Below are 24,843 nucleotides of genomic sequence, written 5' to 3'. Positions count from 1 at the left end.
GGCGTTTACCTGCATCACCAAATCAAATCAAACATTTCTGCACACGGCGTTTATCTCCATAGATCAAACAGATTCAGAGTTTAAACATTTGCACAAATGAAAAATAAAACACTGAACGCAGGTCAGAGCTGAACAAGAAAACTCTCTTCTTTCTGTAAGCATAGAAATATCAACTAAACACAAATGGAATTATTTTACGCAGAAATTAACATTTTAAACATTTTTAGAGTTTAACAACATTTTCTAGAGGAAAAGCCAGAAATGTTTCTCTTTCTTTAAATTTGAGGACATGGAGCTAAACAGAATAAATGAAATGAATCAATCGTTTTCATCACCAGCATTTATGATTTTAATTTTAATCTTTTTATTGATTTATTTTTCTCTGGTGTTGGAAGGAAAAACCACAAAGTGTCAGAAAAGCAGCAGATCATTCAGGTTTCTCTGGGATTTGATTCATTCTGGATCTTTTGGTAAAGATTTTAAACAGTCAAAAAATATTTTCATGTTTTCAGGAAAAACATTCCAGAAGTTTCCTATTTTCCTGAAGCAGTTTGGGATCGTTCCTCCGACGACGGCTGGAGGACAAACTGAACATTTCCCTCACTTTCTTCTCCTACTACTCTACTATTTCATTATTTACTGATATTTTAACTCGGATCCACTTTGATGTTAGAACAGAACAATGAAGAAAAGCAGGAAAACATGAAGCTAATAAAGATAAAACATAAAATAAAATCAATAAATGCTGTGAAATCAATCGATTAGATGTTTCTAACATCATCCAAATGATGCAACAGCTGGACTTTGATATAAAATGAAAACTGAATTTTAATAAATAAAACTGTTTGTTGCTTTGATTTCTAAACGGATTAAAAACTCAACGACCCGTTTCATGTTTCTATGGTCTGAGTTTAATAAAATAATTAATAAAACCATCAGTTTCTGACGCCGTCGTCTTTAACGCTGATAAAATCCTTCAAGAATCAGCAGCAGAATCACACACACACACACACACACACACACGCACGCACGCACGCACGCACGCACGCACGCACGCACGCACGCACGCACGCACGCACACACACACACACACACACACACACACACACACACACACACACACACACACACACAGAGTTTACTCTTGGTCAGCTGAGCGGCGCTGATATCTGATGGTAGATCTCACCTTCAGCGCTCACTTATCGGCTCCTTCATGAAGGGGTCACACTAGCAGCAGTACACCTCTTATTTATAGCACACACACACACACACACACACACACACACACACACGGGTTACATAACGGTGGCCTACTAAAGCAGAAACACGGCACGTGAGCTGCAAGAGATGAAGATGAACTCGGCATGCAATCCTTACACACACGCACACGCACACACACACACACACACACACACACACACACACACACGCACACACACACACGCAAACACACACACACACACACACACACGCACGCACACGCACGCACGCACGTACACACACACACACGCCTCCCCCGACTCGCTCTGACATCACTGCAGGCCTCAAGGCTGCTCTCATCAGCCGGTTGCCAGGCAACCATTTTCATCCACAGCCACAACCAAAAACATTTAATCTGAGAGGCAAAAAGATGAGCGATAAAAACAAAAGAAGAAGAAAAAGCTCAGAAACTTCGTCCACAGGAGACGGGTCCACAGGAGACGGGTCCACAGGAGCGACTTGAGGCAGAACCGTGGTGGGGGAGCGACAGAGCGATGGAGGACGGCGGCTGATGAGGCCTGCAGTGATGTCAGAGCGGGTCGGTGTGAAAGCAGGCCGCGGTCCGTGCGTCTCTGTCGCCATCGGTTCACGGATCCGTCTCTCCCTCTGCACATGACCCCCCACCCCCTCCCCCCGCCTACAACCTCATCCTGCTGCCTGGCAACCCTCGCCACGGCAACGTGAAGCCCTGCAGCACAGGAGCAGATAATCTGAGACCCCCGCGGCATCCCGAGAGCGAGACGACACGACAAACTGGATCCAAAAACACGAGATTACCGGCAGAGGAACGGACTGGAGGAGGATGAGCTGAAACATGGACGGGTTTGGTTCTGAATGAGATCCAGAACCAGCAGCACATCCAGTGAGCTCTTTCTGTGCTTTTACACAGAGTCCTGAGGGGAAACTTTACGGAGCTAAATTAGGGCCAAATGTTTTCTTAATTTGAAAAACTGAAAATTATGGTTTTGTCTAAAACTTAAAAAATGTATTGAAGATAAAAATAAGCCAGTTTTTTTTCCCAGTGATGGGGCGTCTGTGGTAAGAATCAGCTGGTAAGAACCAGGATGGTGAAGATGAAACTTGGATGGATGGAGGACCCAAAACACAGAAAATAAAAAGGGCATGAGGCCAGTTTGTGTTTTCATTTTCATTGAATGCAACGAGTTTCTCCCCACAGGAAGGATCTGATAGTGGTAGGCTCACTTCTGCAAATGCGCTAACAGCTAATTTTACCTTTTAGCTTAACTTTTTCTCTAACTTTGAAAACATTTAGCACACTTAGCTTCCACTAAATACATTTTTATGAATAAATTATTAAGTGTTAAGCTGTGTTTTAATCTTTCTGTTGAGTTAAAGTTCAGGTTATCGACTTTGAAAAATTCTTCAAGTAGTTAGACGTTTATATTCTCATGCTCTTATTTTGAAGTGGGTGAAGACTGTTTACACAGCAGTTCTATTTCCTCCAATAAACTCTGCTGATGTCTTGTGTGTTTCATGACCAAAGCTCTACTGTGATCAATGAGGCAAAATCAGCAAGAAAAACTCAACAATTACAAAACTGGAAGAATGAATCACTTCCTGAAGCGGAAAACGTCCAGGCAGGTGTGAAATAACAGCCATGCTAATGTTATATTTTAATATGTTGTGTGACTGACACACAGTGGGTATCAACACGGCTCAACTTTAGCTTTAGCTCTTTAGAATTAGCTTACGCTAAATAGCGCATTAGCGTTAGTGAAACGTCTGTTTATGATTAGTGCTTTAGGGTTAGTGCTTTAGGTTTAGTGCTTTAGGGTTAGCACAGCTTGTGTTTTTACCAAAATGCTGTTGATTTAATGTGAACAGCATTTTTAGGTAAAATATTTACTTAGAAAATCAGTGAAGGTGTCAGTACTTATTTCACTTTGTGTGTTTGCATGAAGTTCATTGAACTTTTGTTTTTATACTTTAGATCGTGAACTCAGTGGAGCGTCTGGACATGAACAAAGGAAGGCGCTGAGCAGCTGCTGGGACCTACCTGTGGAGGTGGGACACACTGGGGGGCATGAAGGAAGAAGAAGAAGAAGTGAAGGGACAACAGGACACTGGGGGAAATGAAGATGAGGAGACAGGAGCTGAAAATGAGTAAAAGGAGGAAACGTCAACAGACTAACAGGAACATCAGAGGATGGAAACATGAAGGAGGACAAACATGATCCCAGAGAACCTGAGCATCCCCTTTTCTCTCAGCGCTGGGACTGTTCATTCAAAATGGATGTGAAAAGTGAATTATTGATGGAGCTTTTTATTCCTGTCTCACATGGTGAGGGGAGTTAGAACCACAAGCTGAGCTGATCCATCATCATGTCTCCACATTTACTCCAGGCTGGGAGCCTGATTCCCCCCAAAAGATCTCTAAAGCGTCTTCAGACAACCTGGAGGATTACGGATCAGAACCATTTAAAAGATCAGCAGGAAGCTTCAGCTGCTGGACGGGAAACAGAAAGAAACGTTTTTCTAAAGTTCAACAGTGTCAGCTGTACTTGCATCATTCCTGCTCAGAACAAAAAGTTGATAAAGAAAAGAAGTGACACTTTAATTCAACCCAAATTTCATCTCATTGATTCATTGTCAGCAAAATCCAATTACAGCCTCTAATCTGTATGGAGCTCTATAAGTGACATTATGAAAATAAATACCTGAGTGAGCGCTTTAATGTGTGAATGACTAGTTAACATTTAAATCAAATGCATAGATAATTTTACTGCTGAATTCAGTAACACTGAATTAATTTAGTACATTTTGAGTCTAAATAATGTGAATTCTGAATTTTCTCGTGGATTTCCTCACTGGACGTTACGTAGTGATGAAGAAAGAAGAGATTTTGCTGAAGTCATGCAAACTTAGTGAATAAAAATAAAAATTCATTTGAATTAATTTATCACAGAATTTATTTAACTATTAATTTAATTGTTGAGATATTTAAATAATCCTGATCCCCTATATTTATCAAATGCATTTAATTCCAATTTGACTTTGGTGTAAAAACTAAATGTTCTGTAGTCTCTACTAATTTTATGTTTTTGCTTTGTCTGTATATTCTTGCAAATCCACACAAATATTTTTATAAACCTGCAAATGCTCAGGTCAACCACAGTCGAACGCGTCATTCCTACACGTCACCGGGCCAGAAAGACAACAACAATCTTCGGTGTGGAAGTCGTTACTGCAGGAAGAAAACTCAACCGTTTCAGGAACAGAGAGGAGAGTAAAAGCAAAGCACAGAGATGTGAGGACTGACAGGGAGCAGTGACCTCTCATCATGCTAACTTTAAATGCCAGAGGTTAAAGGTCAGCACTGCTAGGCTCAACACATGAGCAACATAATGACAAACTACCAGCTGTTACAGTGGGTAAGTTTTACTCTATTTAAATATTTCTAAGGAGGACATGAGCCGTGTAACGTTCAACAGTTTTCATATTTTAAAGTATCGCACTGGAAAAGGTTTTTGGAAACAGCAAAATTCTAAACAACGCCCTCAGTTTTTGCTCTCCAGGTGGTTTTTCAGCTTTTCTGAAAAAGAGTTATTGTGCTAAAGAGGAAGTTTGCAAAGTGAGTTCTGACGCTGCGAACTTTGCCATCCACTGGTGGGTTTGTGTCAAAGCTGAACCTTTTGGAAGTCATTGAACTCACCATGGTGTAAAATGAACAAATCCTGCAAAAAGTCAAGTTTGCACACTGGGAATGTTGCAGGGTATGATATTAATTTGACCATTTTAATATTAGATCCAATCATTGATTATCCTAATTTACTTTGATTTGGTGTGTGCAAGAAATATAGTCCTTTGTCTGAAAGAGCAGCGCATTGGCGCCATAGTCAAGAGTCCACTAGGGGGACTGGTGCGCTCTTTACAAATAATACAAGAACAAGAAAAGACGCACTGGTTTCGTCTGATCATTTATTCTCTTGTATTTCTCCCCTTTTTATAAGGGTCAACAGGAACATCATGGTTTGGGTTGACTTACAGCATGTAGTACCTTATATAACTGAATGGACCAAAATACTGAGACATTACGGGTCAAAATCTGCTGCCATTTAATAGATGAAATGATGATAGAAAAGATAAAGAAAGAAAAACAGCAGCCAGAGCCAATCGCCTGAACTGAAGCCTATAGAAAATCAATGGGAAGAACTGAAGGTCAGAGTTCACAGAGCCTTTGGGATTTGATGACTGTGTGGAAGGAAGGATGAATGGAGAAATGTGCTGGGACATTTTGATAAGAATCTGAAGATGAAATGAAAATTTCCAAGCAAGGCAATGGTGTGAAACACAAAGCCAAGCAAACGCTTAATTGGTTTCCGAGATTGAAAGTAAAAGTGCTAAAAAGGCTGAGTCAATGACTTATACTCAATTTCAAACCTCTGGAAAGGACCAAGTCTGCACAATATCTCACAAATTTACTACAATCTCATTTTGTGGAGAACTACATGGACTGCAATAAATGTTGGTTTGTGCTGTAAGATATCGGATGGCACTTGTTTAATTCAATAAACTACAGAAAAGTTGCTTATTTGAAACAAAGTTTTTCAATAAAACCTTGTTGAGGTGGGAAGAATCAGATTGTTTTTCTCAGTAGTTGGACAAACGAATCAGTGAAGTTTGAACTCAAAGCAGAAGGACATCAACAGTTTTTGATTATTTATCCCAAGTTAGATAATTATCAATACATTCAGCACTGGAAAGACGTGAAGATCAGCGAGTATAGAAAGGACCCCTGACTCCTCAGTATGTGAAGACTGGGTCAGAATCCCACCTGAGTAACATCTGACTGGTTTCTCTATTCAGGAGAAATCGTCTCCTTACCAAGAGAAACTTTCCCACAAAGTGAGTTTGATGCTTCTTCTCTGCATCATTCCAACTTTTCATCCATCGTGGAGACAGTTCTTGTGTTCATTACGTATTTTAGCCATTGCAACGAAACATAAAGGAAAAAACAAGAGTTATTTCTTAAATCCATCCCAAAACCCACAGAGGACTGACTTACGATTGGTTCTGATCTGACTGAGGAAGATTTCAAACAAGTAAACCTTGAAGCCTTCTCGTCAATTCAAGCAACATCTCCGTTAAGCTAACACTGAATTCAGAAGGAGTTCCTTATCTCAACCCACAAACAATATTTCTTTAGCTGCATTTCTTTGCTGAAGCAACAAACACCAACCTGAGTAAGAAAGCAAATAACCAAACTATCCAGTCTCCAAAGGACAAACCAATCACTCAAGCTGAGTGTCGCAAACTCCTGAAAGACTCGGTAAATCTCAATGACAGATGTTGAACTTCAAACCGTCACATATTCTGGCAGAAGGACCTTAAGGCGTGAATCTGTCGTACCTGGATGTGAAGCCCCCTCTGGTCGCAGTGGGGGAGTCGAGACCCTCTCCTGGCTTGGTCGGCCTGTCGCGATTCATGTGCTGCAGGATAGAGCTGAGCTCGGTAATCACCGTGTTCTTGGAGTCTGGCGTGGATGGGGGGCTGCGTAGCTCGGGGGGCTGATCGCCCCACAGCTTGGATGTCCTTTGTGAAGGAGTCCTAGGAGGCTCAGAAGATGAAGGGGGAGGGGGAGGCGCTTGAGGCGGCGACCCATAAGACTCAGGGGGCTCTTCAATGAGAGCATCGTGATAAAGCGATGTTCTGTTGATGACGGACTTGCCCTTGGGTTTGGGTGGGACAGGGGGCCGGTCCACCAGGAAGGCGTGTCCATCTGCGGTGGCGTAGAGACTCTCCAAAGTGCTGTCGCAGAAGCCTCCCTCTGATGACAGGGTGGAGATGCTGGAGACAGTGCTGGTGGTTTCCATGTGCTGAGGATCTCCGCTGCTGCGGCTGTCTGCCTCCTCGATGCCAGAATCCGCCACCCCGGACTCTGTATCAGGTGGAGCTGGATGGTAGGAGGGGGGCATGTTGTTTAACACGCGCTTGTGGTGATCACTGACAGATGGAGGGGCGTGTGGATGGTAAGGGGGTAAACCAGGTCCTCCATTCCGTCTCTGTTTCTGAATCATTTCTGCAATGGCGCTGGCCTGGTCATCAGGAATGTCAATACTGTTAGCAAACTCCAGTGGTGGGGGAAGAGGCTCTGAAAATTCAAAGTCCTCATCGATGTCGACTGATGCTAGTGGTGGAGGGGGGATGCGGAAGGGCAGCTTCACTGGTTCTTCCAAAGATTCTCCTAAAGGAACACTTCTTCTCCGTGAGGCAGCTTGCTGAGGATTGGACATAAGGGTTGGGACTTTGTGAGGGTCAGGCTGGTTAGGGTCCTTCAGCTCAGAGGGTCGGTTGCTCTCCTGCACCTCTACCTCCTGGTTGTTCGTCTTGTTGTTTGTCGTGTCTGTGCTCGTGTGGACCATCAACAGCCCAGTTGACTTGGGTTGCGACGAGTCTGCCACGTTTGCTGGCGCGCTTTTTCTCTCCTCGACGGTCTGATGCTGCCGCTGCTCCCGCGCACCGTCAGACTCATATTTGTGCTCTGTCATCTGTCGCCGGAGGCCACCTCGACCCGGCCGCCCCATGGTGGCCGAGGAGATCGCTGCAAAGCTGGTCTCAATCCCCGAGCGTAGTTTGGTGTCAATAAAAAGTGGTTGGTTGAGGTCCGGTTTATGACTCTGCTGAAGTGGCAGGGACTGGGCTTCGTGCTTGGAGGTTTGCTGAACCTGAGGAGGATTTATTGGCTGATTCTGAGGGTGGTTCTGTTGCTCTTTCATGGCCCGGTCACGAGCTGCCAAAGCCAGAGCCAGAGGAGAGTTCGGGTCCAAAGGTTTACCAGTGACAGGATGGAGGTAGGTCCCATTAGCCTTGTAGTGGCTCTTAGGAGGAGTGGCTGGGAGACTCACTGGACTGTCCAGATTGGGACACTGGCCTGTTCTCGTGTTCAGAGGCTCCCGAACCACTGTGGGCTCAGGCGTGTTGAAATCTGTCATATTTCCACTGCCACCACCAACAGGGCGTCCAAGCTGCACTGTAGAAGGAGGAGCCAATATCCGTCGAAGGCGCTCATCACTGCTGAACATGCCTTCATCTATGGACTTGGACTGGCGAAGACGAGGAGTCGGTGCAGGGCCACTCATTTCATCATCTCCTATGTCTATTGACTGAAAAGCGATCGAGTGTTTCTTCGCCTCGAGTCTCTTTTCACGGTCGCGCACCGCTCCGGCAATAGCTGCTGCGAACGGGTTGTTAAGAGACAGCGGGTCCTCAGGACGCAACCCTCCGCTCCCACCAATGGAGGGCGTTAGAGGCGGATGTTCTGGCGTAGTGGGTTCAATCTCCATGCTGCTACCCTGGCTGCTTTTGCCACTGCTGCTGGTGGAAGGTTCTTTAACGATGATGGTGGGTATAGGGATGGAGGAGCAGGTCCTTTCGACAGGTGTGGTTGGCATGGAAACCGGGCCTGAGGGACTAGATGGCACATGACACGTTTTCTCTGGACTGTCCTCAACATTTGGCTGCTTCACCAGCATTCCCTTCCTTCTAGCTGGTTTCGCTGGCACATATAGGGTCTTATTGCCGACTTCGGAGTACGGGTTCTCGGGTACAGGTGTGCGCCCTCTAATGCGCGTGCTCTCAAACTGCTCAGAGCTCTGGCGGAAATATCCACGCCGTAACCTGCCGACATCGGTGGTCCGGCTGATGGTCGTCACGGCGTTGGGCGAGTTCTGGGTGAAGCTCGGCCGAGTGGTGCCGTAGTTCTTGGCTGTAGGTCCGGGAGCCGAGTTGTAGGCAGGTGGTGAAGGGGGAGAAATCGCTGGGGGAGGCGGGATGTCCTCTGAGGTGTCAGGCATCGAGAGGCTCCGGGAGAACTTGAGCAGGGGAGGCGTAAGGAGTCCCTGTTTATCATCCTCCGACGTACCTTAAGGGAATGAAGCACAGAGAGCCAGTGAGCGATGACCCCAGAGAAGATGACATCTTTATAACTGTTCCTGATGTGAGCTCCAGTTTAACCTTTTTGATCTTAATTTTAAATGCTAAGAGAAGTCTTTATTTTGGGGGATACAGATGCAGATTCTGCACCAGTTTGAGCTCAAACAATCCAAAACCAGGACTGCAGAGAACGTTCCTGTTGGTTGTCCTCTTCCAGGGGTCAGAGTTCAGGCTTATTTTAGGGTTGGTCTGTTAAACCAAATATTCTGTCTCTTGTTGAGAAACCGGATGGGGTCTGACTGGCAGACTCTGGCGGCACATCAGGTGAGAACCACTGATCAAATCACAAAACCACATTCTGACCATGGATAATCAATCTGCAGCTCGTTTCCGTCTTTCTCTACAACCACACATCGTTCTGCTTCCACTTCACCATCATGCGCTACCTTTGTGTCGGTTCATAACATGAAATAATACAATAAAAATGTAGAATTAAATGAAAATAAAACATTTAATGTGGTTGTAACAGTTTGATGTCACATCCGGTCACGTAAAAGAAGTGACGTCTGATTTTTTTCAAGCTGCTGCTTTTCGCACTGTTCAGTGAGGAGTAACAGCAGGAGAATGGAATATTTCCTGAATCTGCATTAATTTAAACTGGATTGTAGATGTAAATAGGAGCTAATCCAATCAGATTATTTTATTTAATCAGTTTCAAACTACACATTTGCTCTGTGCATCGTCATGTTTCCTTGCTGTAATAACATTTCAAATCAGATGTTCCTCTGCCTGTTTCAGCAAACGCCTAATGACCGCCAGTGTTCCCGCCTGAAAGCGCGCTTTGCTGACCGGATCATTTTAATTGATCTATAATTAGCTGTAAAGTTGCTGCGGCACACAGAGTCGTTCCTCTGAGCCCTGAAGGAAAGTCTGACCAGCTGAAAGCTAAAGGACAAGCAGGCGAGCCGACGCCTCCACACACCAGCTCCACATGGTTCCTACCTATAGACTTCTGCTTCCTCATGGTGCCCTTCTCTGGGATCCCCAGGTAGGCTCCCGGCACAGTGGGCGGCACCACTGCTACTCCCTGGCGGTCGTGATACATGGACTGAAAATCACAATGTTGTTTATGATACAAACAGACACACACACTTTTCTGCAGCCCTCTAAGAAGCGGTGTTAGCAGAAATATGGTCCAGGGATTTATCCTCATTTATTTATGTTTTCGTTAAAAGCAGCCAGAAGCGCTGAACCTGAATTCAAATTAGCGCTTTAGCATCAACTTCTGCTAACTACTGTGCTGGTGTAGTGCTTTAGCATTAGAAGAACTAATGTTTATGGTTAGTGCTTTAACATTAGAAGAACTAATGTTTATGGTTAGTGCTTTAGTGTTAGAACTAATGTTTATGGTTAGTGCTTTAATGTTAGAAGAACTAATGTTTATGGTTAGTGCTTTAGCATTAGAAGAACTAATGTTTATGGTTAGTGCTTTAGCATTAGAAGAACTAATGTTTATGGTTAGTGCTTTATTGTTAGAAGAACTAATGTTTATGGTTAGTGCTTTATTGTTAGAAGAACTAATGTTTATGGTTAGTGCTTTATTGTTAGAAGAACTAATGTTTATGGTTAGTGCTTTAACATTAGAAGAACTAATGTTTATGGTTAGTGCTTTAGTGTTAGAAGAACTAATGTTTATGGTTAGTGCTTTAGTGTTAGAATAACTAATGTTTATGGTTAGTGCTTTAGTGTTAGAAGAACTAATGTTTATGGTTAGTGCTTTAGCATTAGCGCAGCTAACCTTTTAGTCTGTGGTGCTCATCACTGCTGAGCAATAATATTAGTCTTAAAAAGAAGCTGGAGTAAAATAAAATCTACATCAGTAGGTCAAATATTTACAGAAATTGACCACAAATCTCTGATCAGTTCAAATCTCTGATCAATTCATCCTAAACTCAAATGATTAATCAGCGCTGACTTGATGTAAAGCGCTTATTTTATTTCATTTGATTATAATGAAATAAAATACATTTTATTTCATTATAATCAACAGCAGGTCACAGAGGAAAAAGTAAATTCCCATTTCTTTCATTTAATCCATAAAAACACCAAAAGTTGCACAACTTTAATGATCCCAATGACCTGCTGGATAAAAACTTTGGTTGATGATTTTTTTAAAATTCAAATTTGTTAAAATGTCATTTTTAGATAGCGTTCATCTTCTGGGGAGAGTTTGCTTTGTTCTTTTTAATCCACTTTTCAATCTGTCAAATTTAAAATGTTTCAGTGGTTTGGTACAAGAACAGATCTGAAAATGAGTCAAAATCTTCTGAATCTCAAATAAAAGTTAAAGTCTGGCTGACTGGAAAGAGGAAACCCAGAAAAAGAACCGAACTGGGATGTTCTGGGATTTTTACTTTTCTACATCATTAAAAACATGGAGGCTAGTTTCAATAATTCATGTTCAGGGCTGTAAAACCCTGAGTTACTCCTATGACACTCATCCTTGTATGACTGAAGTCCAACATGTTTTCACGTATGTTGCTTACATTCATGTCGGTGGGAGTGACCAAGCAGCGACTGGAGGGTCGAGGTTTGATGGTGGCGATCTTCGTGTCCACAGGTGAGCTCTTCTGGGCGTGCGTCATCTCTTCCACTTTATCTGCAAACGGAGCCGACATGCAGTCAGAACGACTCCGGACCCGCAGGCACGGCCGGAGCTTACGGCCCAAACACAAGCCAGTCATTCACAGCGCCCCTCTCTCTGAGCTGTCACACCAAGACTGCAGATGAAACTGGAGTAAATGCTGAGAGGTAATTCTTCTGGGAGCAGCGGGGGGAGGGGAGGAGGGTATGAGGACTTTGATGAGATCATATGCCCAGCCGTGGAAGCCGTGCAAGCTTTTCCAAACAGCCGGCTCAGAAGCGTCATCCAGGTCTCAGGGACGCTCCCTCACAGACCGAAACGAGCAATGCATGTGTGTCTGTCAAGTTTGCCGTTATTGGTATTATTCTGAGGCTTGCAACGCAGGAAGGGCGTCAACGACAAATTTGTCAGAACTGAACCTCCCCACTAGTCTGTGATGATGACGTCACCACGTAAAAATCCTCCTAAATCGTTCTGCTGCTGGAAGAACTAAGACCCAGAAAAAACCAAGAACTGAATCTTATTTCTACGGGATTTGATTTGAGGGGATCATCCCGTCCTCAGCAGGTCTTACAAAGAGCCGAATACCATCTCACATAAGCAACAAGCGTGACAGAATCACTACAAATTAAACCACAATGGAGAAGCTGTGACGGAAACTAAGTACACCCCGGTGGCTTCTAACGCAATTAACAGGAGACAATTTACACCAGAAAAAGGAATCAGTTCACTGCTGAGTTTACATCAGCTTCAATCTGCAACAGCTGAGCAATGATCACAGAGGAGCAACGGCTGCTCAGCGACCTGGGAGGGGTCAAAGGTCATCTCTAAACTATCATTGGTCTGTTAGATTAGTCTGCAGGGAGGAAGGTTTTTCCCAAGAGGAAAACTTCTCAGTCTTCCTAGGAGTGAACCAGATTCAGCCCAACGTCAGAAACGACCAGAAACCCCAGAGCTCCATCTCAGCAGGTCAAAGGTCAAAGTTGATGAAAGTCTGTAAGCTTTGGTAAGTTTTTGACAGGTTTTGGCGGCTCTCCTTAGAAACAAAGTGATTTGTGTTTTTATCTAAGGACAGAACAGAGGAGGACCAGGAACGCAGCCTTGCAGAACTCCAAAAGTAACTTTACTTTAGCCGACTCAATATCAGGAGCACAAAAATGAAAAACTGGTGCAAATACCACTTCAAATATACTCAGGCTTAAAATCTGTGGAAATGAGAAGCAGCTTCACATACAGAGACAAAAATAATTAACAACCGGAGATCAGGAAGAGGATCGGCTTTTAGAAGGTTTTTCATTATGTCACTGTAATAAATCTATGAGCGAATATGAATGACTTCATTTTCCTGGTTTTAAGACCTGATGAGGACCAGATATGAATTTACTGCGTTGTAAAATCGACATGTGAAATACAGTAGGGTTGGAAAGCTTTATCCAGCGACAGACCATGCTAACCCTGATCTCTGCCTGCGCAGGATGGAGGAAGCTTCCATGCATTAAGGGAGTGATTACTTAGAGTCACTTGGAAAACAATCCTCTTCTTCTGCGCATCTACACAGAGCAGAGGAAAGGGCCATCAATGACAGCAGCACCGACACAGAACAGCAGAAAGATACACATTTCATCTCTGTCTCAACCGTCTCCCAGTTGGACCACATGCAGCACGGTTGCCCTGGAAACCAATCTGTGAGTGAAACATTTCCTGGAAGAAAAACACACAAAAAGACAGGAAAACACGGAAAACGGAAAACAAACATGCACAAACACACAGAAACACACACTGACTCCTGCACAAACACACACAAACACACACACACTGACTCCTGCACAAACACACACTAACACACACTGACTCCTGCACAAACACACACTAACACACACTGACTCCTGCACAAACACACACTAACACACACACACTGACTCCTGAACAAACACACACTGACTCCTGCACAAACACACACAAACACACACTGACTCCTGCACAAACACACACTAACACACTGACTCCTGAACAAACACACACTAACACACTGACTCCTGAACAAACACACACTAACACACTGACTCCTGAACAAACACACACTAACACACACTGACTCCTGAACAAACACACACAAACACACTGACTCCTGCACAAACACACACTAACACACACTGACTCCTGCACAAACACACACAAACACACACACACTGACTCCTGCACAAACACACACTAACACACACTGACTCCTGAACAAACACACACTAACACACACTGACTCCTGCACAAACACACACTAACACACACTGACTCCTGCACAAACACACACTAACACACACTGACTCCTGAACAAACACACACTGACTCCTCCACAAACACACGCAAACACACACACACTGACTCCTGAACAAACACACACTGACTCCTGAACAAACATCCACTAACACACACTAACACACACTGACTCCTGCACAAACACACACTGACTCTTGTACAAACACACACTGACTCTTGTACAAACACACACTGACTCTTGTACAAACACACACTGACTCCTGCACAAACACACACTGACTCCTGCACAAACACACACTAACACACACTGACTCCTGCACAAACACACACAAACACACACACACTGACTCCTGCACAAACACACACTAACACACACTGACTCCTGCACAAACACACACTAACACACTGACTCCTGCACAAACACACACTAACACACACTGACTCCTGCACAAACACACACTAACACACACACACTGACTCCTGAACAAACACACACTGACTCCTGCACAAACACACACAAACACACACTGACTCCTGCACAAACACACACTAACACACTGACTCCTGAACAAACACACACTAACACACACTGACTCCTGAACAAACACACACAAACACACTGACTCCTGCACAAACACACACTAACACACACTGACTCCTGCACAAACACACACAAACACACACACACTGACTCCTGCACAAACACACACTAACACACACTGACTCCTGAACAAACACACACTAACACACACTGACTCCTGCACAAACACACACTAACACACACTGACTCCTGCACAAACACACACTAACACACACTGACTCCTGAACAAACACACACTGACTCCTCCACAAACACACGCAAACACACACACACTGACTCCTGAACAAACACACACTGACTCCTGAACAAACATCCACTAACACACACTAACACACACTGACTCCTGCACAAACACACACTGACTCTTGTACAAACACACACTGACTCTTGTACAAACACACACTGACTCTTGTACAAACACACACTGACTCCTGCACAAACACACACTGACTCCTGCACAAACACACACTAACACACACTGACTCCTGCACAAACACACACTAACACACTGACTCCTGCACAAACACACACTAACACACACTGACTCCTGCACAAACACACACTAACACACACACACTGACTCCTGCACAAACACACACAAACACACACTGACTCCTGCACAAACACACACTAACACACTGACTCCTGAACAAACACACACTAACACACTGACTCCTGAACAAACACACACTAACACACACTGACTCCTGAACAAACACACACAAACACACTGACTCCTGCACAAACACACACTAACACACACTGACTCCTGCACAAACACACACACACTGACTCCTGCACAAACACACACTAACACACAGACTCCTGAACAAACACACACTAACACACACTGACTCCTGCACAAACACACACTAACACACACTGACTCCTGCACAAACACACCCCAACACACACTGACTCCTGAACAAACACACACTGACTCCTCCACAAACACACGCAAACACACACACACTGACTCCTGAACAAACACACACTGACTCCTGAACAAACATCCACTAACACACACTAACACACACTGATTCCTGCACAAACACACACTGACTCTTGCACAAACACACACTGACTCTTGTACAAACACACACTGACTCTTGTACAAACACACACTGACTCTTGTACAAACACACAGACTCCTGCACAAACACACACTGACTCCTCCACAAACACACACAAACACACCCTAACATACACTGACTCCTGCACAAACACACACTGACTCCTCCACAAACACACCCCGACTCCTGCACAAACACACACTGACTCCTGAACAAACATCCACTAACACACACTAACACACACTGACTCCTGCACAAACACACACTAACACACACTGAATCCTGCACTAACACACACTAACATACACTGACTCCTGAACAAACACACACTGACTCCTGCACTAACACACACTAACACACACTGACTCCTGCACTAACACACACAAACACACACTGACTCCTGCACTAACACACACTGACTCCTGCACTAACACACACAAACACACACTGACTCCTGAACAAACATCCACTAACACACACTGACTCCTGCAGGTTGTTTGAGTCATGAGCAGAAACTCTCGATCATCTGGGGTTTTCAGCAAGCAACACGTTTCAGTTTGACATCATTACCAGTTAATCATGCGACATCTGAACCACGGTGACGTTCAGAGCAGCTGTAATCACAGACGGCTGGTAAATCATGCAGGTTGACAAAAAAACACACTGCGTGGTTTCACTCTGAGTGAGTCAAATTAAAGAAAACACCAAAATAAGGTAAAAACTGTTAGTCGTTGACGGGGAGGTGAGGCGGGAGGATGGACAGAAAACCAGAGCAAACATGCCTAAAGGAAACTTACCACCTTTCTTTTTCCTTAGTGTGGCTTAAGAGGTGAAGAAAAACAAATCTTCAGTTCAGGAAACAAATTCAAACGATTTAATGTCGAGTTCGTCCAGATTCCCTCCTGCAGGATCTCAGAGTTTATGTCCAGAAAACCAGAGATCACATCTGATCCACTGCTAATTTAAAACCTTCCTGCCTCCCAGAACTCCTTCAGCAGAAACCACAAGTTTACACCCCCCCTACCGCCCCCCCCTGCCGCCCCCCCCTGCCCCCCTTTCGTTCTTCAGTCTGAAGTTCATGACTATTTTAGTAATTAATTGCCACCAGTCGACCCACCTGTTCCTTCGGGTCGGTCAAACATGAAACTGCAAAAAACATGAAATCCTACCAAGTATGAATTTTACAAATAACTTTTCAGCAGGACATAGGAGCAGGGGGGGCGAGGAGGGGGGGGCGGTACGGTCTTCCTGTTGTATTATGTGTGTCTGGGGGGATGTAACAGTATAACAGGGAGCACACACAGCGTTCATCGACGTTTGTTTTCTTCTTTTCCATTCATCCATGCCGCTTCCCGCGCCCCCCCCCTGCAATGGCCCGGTGCCCCCCTAGGGGTCGCACCCCCCAGTTTGGGAACCTCTGTTATAAGGGAACCAGTCATTTCATTTCAGTGTCTTACTGAAAAGTTATTTGTAAATTAGCTTTGTTTTATCTTAAGTGTGTTGAGACATTTTCACCAGAAACTAGACTAAAATATTTGTTAACATTTTGTTTTTGCAGTGCATGTGTGTAATCCAGCATATCTGATCATTAGCTCCTAAAACTGTGCAAAATAAACGGGTCATCTTCATCGCCTCCATCTGTTGATGGACGGGAGCAAACTGTGACGGCAGGAAACAGAAAAATGAAAATATAAATATAGACCAGAGCATCTCTCATCAGCGGAAAGTTTCAGACCAGAAAACCTTCAAAATGTGTAAAAAGTTTAACCCTTCCCTCCCTGACTCGGGCCTCAGCTCCGACCCGTCCTCTGGTCTCCGATCCGCTGACTGTCTGCCGACTCAGCGCTTCTCCTCACCACACAGAGATACAACAGGAACAGCTGCAGCGGCACACTGCTATCAAGCTTTACAGGCGCAGAGGTCAAACCGCCATGCATGATGGGAACGGCGGGCAGGAGATGAGGAGGGAGGAACGAGCATTTTCCTTCTGCCATCAAGTCAAAACCACAGCAAAGCCTCATTCAGCGCTGCAAGGCGGGAAGCTGCAGGTGCTGGCTGCTTACCTTTATCCACTACAGAGGTCAACCAGTGAGGAAGAGGAGCAGAGGAAGGACAGAGGTGCTGTGAGACACACTCCCTCACGTTTCCAGCATCAAACAGAAAACCGTGAGGCTCTTACCGAGTTCCTCCAGCTCTGACGTCATGGACTTGGAGCGCATGGACAGGGCGGTGGTCGGGGCTCGCTTCGGCGGCGGAGGAGCTGAGGAAGAGGCCGAAACAGAAACCTTTAAATCGGTGGACACTGCCCACACGGTGGTGGCAGCATCATGCTGCGGATGCTTTTCTTTAGCAGACACAGAGAAGCAGATGCAGATTTCATGGGACGACGGATGGAGCCAATAATCTGATGATTGACGCCATGAAAAAAAATCATCACTTTTCATTTTTTCATCCCATGGCAGATTTTCATTTAATCAGTTAAAATCTCTTTTATACATTAAAAATGCATTAAAAGATGCAGATAAACACATAATTTAGCTAAATTTTAAATAAAAAATAAGCATTTTATGGCCTAAAGTGCAGTAACATCATTTCTTTAGTGATTATTTGATCATTAGTAGCAAATGATGAATCTGCAGCTGAAAAGTTGAAACCTTTCTGTTGGCTGAACATCAGCACAGCGTCGGACTGACTGATTATTATCTCATCAACTGATTCATAACTGGAAAGAAAAATGTGCTTAGAACATTTATCTACAGAATCTGAACCAGGAGAAGTTAAACTGGAGATCTGACAAAACTATTTACAGACGAAGAAGATGTTTTTAAACCTTAAATGCTTGTTTCTTTGTAGGTTTGTCTCCTTACTGCTCCGACTGTGTTGCTCTTTCAACAGATGTCAACTCCGTATTCTTCAGTCAACAATTAATTCATTATTAAATTAGTAGTCAATTATTCCAATAATCGATCCATCATGATTAATCGTTTCAGCCTAAGATGGAGTGAAATAAGTTGGTTTCCAAACTGTCGACACGTCGGCTGAACGCAGACCAACTTTAAACTTCTCCAGGTAAAATTCACCACTGCGACATGACGTCCTGGTCAAACTGTTACGTTTGTGGTAAAATGTGGAAAAGTTCATGTATTTCAGTTGCTAAAGTTTTTTAGTATCGTCACCTTAAAATCAGATGCTTCGGCTGCTCAGTTTCATTTTCTATGGATTATTTTACTCTGATCCATTTAGGGAAGAAATCAGATTAACAAAAAGAAGTCTAAGGTGATTAAACTTCAGGTTATTTCTCTTTAAAAACTGTTAATAGCAGCAGTCACATGGCTGTCAGTAATCTGAGGCTGCAGGAAGTTCCTGGAAGTTCCTGGAAGTTCCTGGAAGTTTCCGGATTGATGAAGTGGGCTCCTACCTTTTTTGCGCGCCGTGTCTTCGGGGTCCAGATTCCGGCTCACTGTCACCACTTTGATCAGAAGCCGGTTTCCTCCCTGGCGGATCATGTTGACCACCTGCCTGTGGCCCACCTTCACCACGTTCTCCTGGTTCACCTGCCGAGACAAAACGGGTCAGACGGCGCTGCAGGCAGGCAGGACAGAGAAAACCTGAATGACGGGAGGAGTTTCACCGCAGAGAAACGGATGTTACCGTCAGTCAGTCCTTCAGATGAGCCCAAACTATTCTAAGTCCTTTATTCACAAACACAACGGTTCGAGTATCGATGCCGGACAAAAAGATTGATTTATTTTCAGAAAAAAACTTGATTAAAAGTTTTGGACTTGAATAATCAACAGTTGGTTTCAGATGAAATATTCTAACTGTAAAATAAACATCAATGTGTAATTTCTCATTTTAATTATTTTCATAAATGTGTTCTGATTAATTACTACTTAATTCTTCCTATATTACAACCTTATTCTAGTAAAAGCCAAAACAAGGAGGATCTTAGTACAGAAATATTTGGAGTAACTTCATGACAGAACAATTACAAAAAGTCTAATTTCATCTTTCAGTTTGCAGTTTTCTAATGAATCTGGAAAACATTTATCGTTTAATTTTACAAACCTAAACATTCAGACCGAACCGGAGCTGCTTTCCCCGTTTTCTGCGCTAACCGACGCTAACAGGCCGCCGCAGCAGCCTGGCAGCGCCGGCTGCAGTTTCCCATCATGCCCGGCTTCTCATCGCTCCGAGCTTCTTATCAGACTTCAGCTTCACTGATGAGGAAACTCAGCTGCTGTTTCCACCTTCCACTCCTCACTGAGGAAACTTTAAAAGGACTGAACTTTTAAAGACTGAACTTCTTAGATCTAGAAGCTTCTAATAAAACTGGCCATAGAAATGCAAATAGGATGAAGGTGGGATGTGCATCTGCTCATCTTCATCAGGACAGTTGGAGCAGCGCTGACGTCTGAGCAGGAACCGAATCTGAGCAGGAACCAAAACTGAGCAGGAACCAAAACTGAGCAGGAACCAAAACTGACCAGGAACCAAAACTGACCAGGAACCAAAGCTGAGCAGGAACCAAAACTGAGCAGGAACCAAAACTGAACAGGAACCAAAACTGACCAGGAACCAAAACTGAGCAGGAATCAAAACTGACCAGGAACCAAAGCTGAGCAGGAACCAAAACTGAGCAGGAACCAAAACTGAGCAGGAACCAAAACTGAGCAGGAACCAAAACTGAGCAGGAACCAAAACTGACCAGGAACCAAAACTGACCAGGAACCAAAACTGAGCAGGAATCAAAGCTGACCAGGAACCAAAGCTGAGCAGGAACCAAAACTGAACAGGAACCAAAACTGACCTGGAACCAAAACTGAGCAGGAATCAAAGCTGACCAGGAACCAAAGCTGAGCAGGAACCAAAACTGAGCAGGAACCAAAACTGAGCAGGAACCAAAACTGAGCAGGAACCAAAACTGAGCAGGAACCAAAACTGAGCAGGAACCAAAACTGAGCAGGAACCGAATCTGAGCAGGAACCGAATCTGAGCAGGCCTGGCCTCCTGGACGTTTTGGTCGAATTAGAGCTGGACTGACTGAATCTGAGCTCTGCTGGACGTTACTCTGCTCCTGTCCTCTGCTCTCCCAGACGAGGAAGTGATGATAGGAAAACCGACCCGGAGCGAAACGGTGGAGAATCGACGGCCAGGTTCAGTCAGGAGAGGAAAACGTTCAGGCGACCGTCTTCACCTCACCTCATGCTTTACATAATTCTCTGTGTTTCACTGTATTATGCAATGATGCTGAAGGATGGACACACAGAAACACACACACTGACACACACTTACAAGGAACAGAAACGTGTTTCACCAGGCGGATGCAGTTTTTATCGTTTTATCTTCAGAGGATCAATAACTTCTCTATTATTTGTTGATCAGTTTCCACAGAATCTTGTCTGTTCAAAGACTAAATATAATAAATACATTTTGTGGTTTAAGATGCTTGAAATATTTTCTTTGAGTGAAAATAATTGAAATAAAAGAGGAGCTGAAGTCGCCCCTGGAGACCGATCAATGTGTCTGTTATCAGTTTCATGCAGTCAATTAGTGGCATGGATGTGTTTCCGTAGGGACTGTGTGTGAGCGCAGCCATTAAACACAGATACGGATCAATAAAGTGAGATTTACAGCGAGGCTGAGAAAAAACAGCAAAAGAGACGAAACCCTGTAAAAATAAACACTTTAATCAATGGAGCAGGAACACACACACACACACACACACACACACACACACACACACACACACACACACACACACACACACACACACACACACACACACACACACACACACACACACACACACACACAGACCACACACACACACACACACACGCACACACACACACACACACACACACACACACACACGCACACACACACACACAGACCACACACACACACACACGCACAGACCTACACACACACACACACACACACACACACACACACACACACACACACACACACACACACACACACACACAGGAGAGCCAGAGTGTGTGTGATAAGAGCGTTGTTCTGTCAGGCGCAGCAGAACAGCCGATTCAGGATCATCATCATCATCATCATCATCATCATCATCATCATCATCACTCAGCCTTCAGCCTCTCCCGTAACCTGATCCAGAATATTCCTGCTGATTGGCTCTAATCTGATTTATCAATGATAATCTGACCGTTAAGTTTAAGGTGGAGGCGAATCTCTGCTAATCCGACAGGAAGCGCCGCTGAGCTGCTTTACCGCCAAAGGAACACTAAGTACACCCTGCTAAACTAAGTACACCCTGCTGCTGCCGCAGGACTCAGGAGGACATGGGGATGATTCAGTTTTTACTACGGCAAATAAAACCAGAGTAAAGTCAAACTGTAATAAATTTGTAATAACACAAAAATGTCTCGTCTTATTTTCACTACAAAAATACTTTCTATGATTTGTGTTTTTGCAGTGAAGATGATTTAATGAAATAAGGAGGTGGATGTAGATGTTGCTGATGGGGTTTGATGGAAAGTCTTGATGAATGAAACCGTCGGCGGCAGCGTAAGTACGGGTCGGCAGCGGGACGCCGTTTCCATGGAAACACGCAGGTTTAACATAAACTCTGGTTTTACAGCGCAGTAACAACCGGTTCTGCTGGAACGGTCCAAGTTTCCACAGACAGAACCGGCCGACAGCGGCGGAGGGAACCGGTACCGGTACCAGTACCGGTACCAGCACCGGTACCGGTCCAAACCAGAAGCTCAGCACTGAGGCAACCAGAACCACCAGCTGCTGAAACACCTGGGCTGCTTTAAAGCACCGAGTCTGACTCACTGAAGCTAAGCTAAGCTAACGGTCATTTCCGGTCACCGAACGTTTTAGTTGAAGGAAAATAATTCAGTTTCTAATTCTGAATAAAGTTTTGCTTAACAAGAATAAAATAACATGAAATACAGAATAAATTTAAACAAATTATTTCCATTTCATGTCCAGGAATCACAGATTTCTCATATCTGCTGAGCTCTGCGCGTCGTCTTCATGATCTGAAGGTTTTCAACACAAAAGGAAACAGATTCTCTGCTGGGTTTAGGTCTGGACTTTGACTAGGCCATTCTAACTGATGAATCTGACTAGCATCTCTGGCTGGTCGTCCTGCTGGAAGCTGAACTTTCACACAATCTCAGACTTTCTGCAGTTTCCCTGAAACCCACTGCATGATGCTGCCACCACCATGCTTTGCATCTTCAGTTTTGTTTGTTAAATAATGTGGCACAATATTTAGGTTGAGTCGTTTAGCTTTTCGTTGTGGTTTAATTGGATACATTTCGTTATGCCTGAATAATCTGTGGAACATTCTGCAGATAACATCATGGCAGCATAACCCAGAAACTGTGATGCTGATTATATTTATGAAGTTATGTTTTCAGATACTAAACGTAGATTAAAATCAGCGCCGCAGTTTGAACCAGGTTTAGTAAATCACAGCGGGTGGGAAGTCTTTACATTTCCTCCTCTCAGGATTTTGCAGTTTCCTTTGATCAGCTCATGATTTTCCAGGTTTCTCCTCGTTTTCCGGATGCAGTCCTGTTTACGTATCGTTTATAGATCAGGTTTGTACGTGCTATCGAGTTTGCACCCGTTTCTGTACGTGCAAACCGTCAGAAGATCAGGCCCACTGTGTGTTTTCTAACAGGACGTTTTATGGATCCTTCCATGTGGATCAGATCTGTGGCTGTTTGTCCCACCTGAGCGGTTCAGTCTGCAGCTCCTCCACATGTTAAGGAGCTAACTCTGCTTGAACTTCCCCCACATCGACCTGCTGCTGGTCTCCATGACGCTGAATATGAAAAAACAATGCGTCGGTTTCCTTCCGGTTTATATTTCTGCACCACTTTGCATTTTCAGTCCTGAAATCTGAATAAACGTCATAAAGTTTGTGTTTGTGTAACCAGAGGAGGGTTTGGGGGTGAATATTGTCTGAACCCAGAGTCCTCCACTAAACTACATCTCATACTGTCACTGTGGACACACGGAGACCCACCATCCTCCGGTTGCTAGGCAACAGTTGCAGTGTGCTGCCACTGGAGGAGGGAGCGATGCTGGGCCTGTCATCCCTGTTTTCAGGGTTTTTTGGGGGAGGGGGATTATTACGTGGGAGTTAATTGGACACAGAGGTTTTATCAATGAGCTGCTGGGAACCGGGTCGACCCGGATCCAGAGCTCCGGTTCCGGTGCCGTGTTTTCCCAGTGACCTGCGCGGAGGTTGCAGCTCTGCGTGCCCGCCCGCCGCTCTTTGTGCCTATAAATAAATTATTTATGGGAAACAACGCTGGTATTTTTAAGAAGCATGTGACTCCAGTGTGGGTTAGTGGGGAAGGTGCCTGCTGGTGGAGCTTTCTGCTGGAAGAGGAGGTCGATTGAACAACTGATGATGGACGACCTCTGAACTCAGAAACTGTGACATCACGCCCACTGAGACGGAAACGTGATGACATCACACAACCTGAAGGACAAACCGTCTGCAGCAGAAGCTCAAAGAAAAGCTGAGAAACAAAAATACGACACTAAACGTTTCACTGTTTACTCACTAAAACAAAACGAATCCATCCACACTGACATCATCGCTCCCATCAGAGCAGGAACCTGTCGACACAAAAATACCCAGAATGCCTCAGCATAGACCTCTGAGCAGCATCTGCTGCCACCGTCAGCCTGGGAAGGGTCAAAGGTCAAATCCAGCTGAGGTTCATCGTTATGTAGAGAGGAAGGTTATTATTCCCCAGAGGAAAACATTCAGCCCAACGTCAACGTCTCTACAGGTCAAAGGTCAAAGCTGATGAAAGTCTGAAACCTTCAGGTCCATTTTAATAGGATTCAGGTGATCAGCAGAAAAAGACAAAGTGATAAAACATGTTTAGTATCTAATGTCAGATGAGAGAGGGAGGACCCAGAACGCCGCCTGGCGGAACTCCAAAAGTAACTTTAACGCAGTTCAGCATCAGCAGCATGAAAACAATAACAGCGATTTTAAATCTGCTCAGGTTTAAAGGCTCTGGGGAGAAACGTGAAGCTGCTTCATGTTCAGAAATGTGTGAAAACATCCGAGTTCAGAG

General features: G+C 44.4%; 1 protein-coding gene across 6 annotated transcripts in view; it reads right to left on the bottom strand.

Annotated features, from left to right (window-relative positions):
• LOC103463007 (SH3 and multiple ankyrin repeat domains protein 2) overlaps positions 1–24,843 on the bottom strand; it is a 189,521-nt gene that overhangs the window by 7,379 nt on the left and 157,299 nt on the right. For 2 of the 6 annotated variants that reach the window (XM_081605588.1, XM_081605584.1), the window contains 7 exons: positions 19,164–19,299; positions 17,925–18,005; positions 16,543–16,566; positions 13,309–13,347; positions 11,700–11,812; positions 10,156–10,261; positions 6,631–9,142 (listed from right to left, as the gene is read on the bottom strand). In XM_081605588.1, coding sequence (XP_081461714.1) covers positions 6,631–9,142; positions 10,156–10,261; positions 11,700–11,812; positions 13,309–13,347; positions 16,543–16,566; positions 17,925–18,005; positions 19,164–19,299 — 3,011 coding nt within the window. Of the gene's footprint in view, positions 1–3,277; positions 3,375–6,630; positions 9,143–10,155; positions 10,262–11,699; positions 11,813–13,308; positions 13,348–16,542; positions 16,567–17,924; positions 18,006–19,163; positions 19,300–24,843 lie in introns of all 6 variants that reach the window. The other 4 variants (XM_081605589.1, XM_081605585.1, XM_081605586.1 and 1 more) reach the window with 4 other exon arrangements.

Source organism: Poecilia reticulata, chromosome 3, assembly GCF_904066995.2.
Source record: "Poecilia reticulata chromosome 3, P_reticulata-male-v2, whole genome shotgun sequence".
In the NCBI taxonomy this organism is placed as follows: domain Eukaryota; kingdom Metazoa; phylum Chordata; class Actinopteri; order Cyprinodontiformes; family Poeciliidae; genus Poecilia; species Poecilia reticulata.
This window is presented reverse-complemented; position numbering and strand designations above follow the sequence as displayed.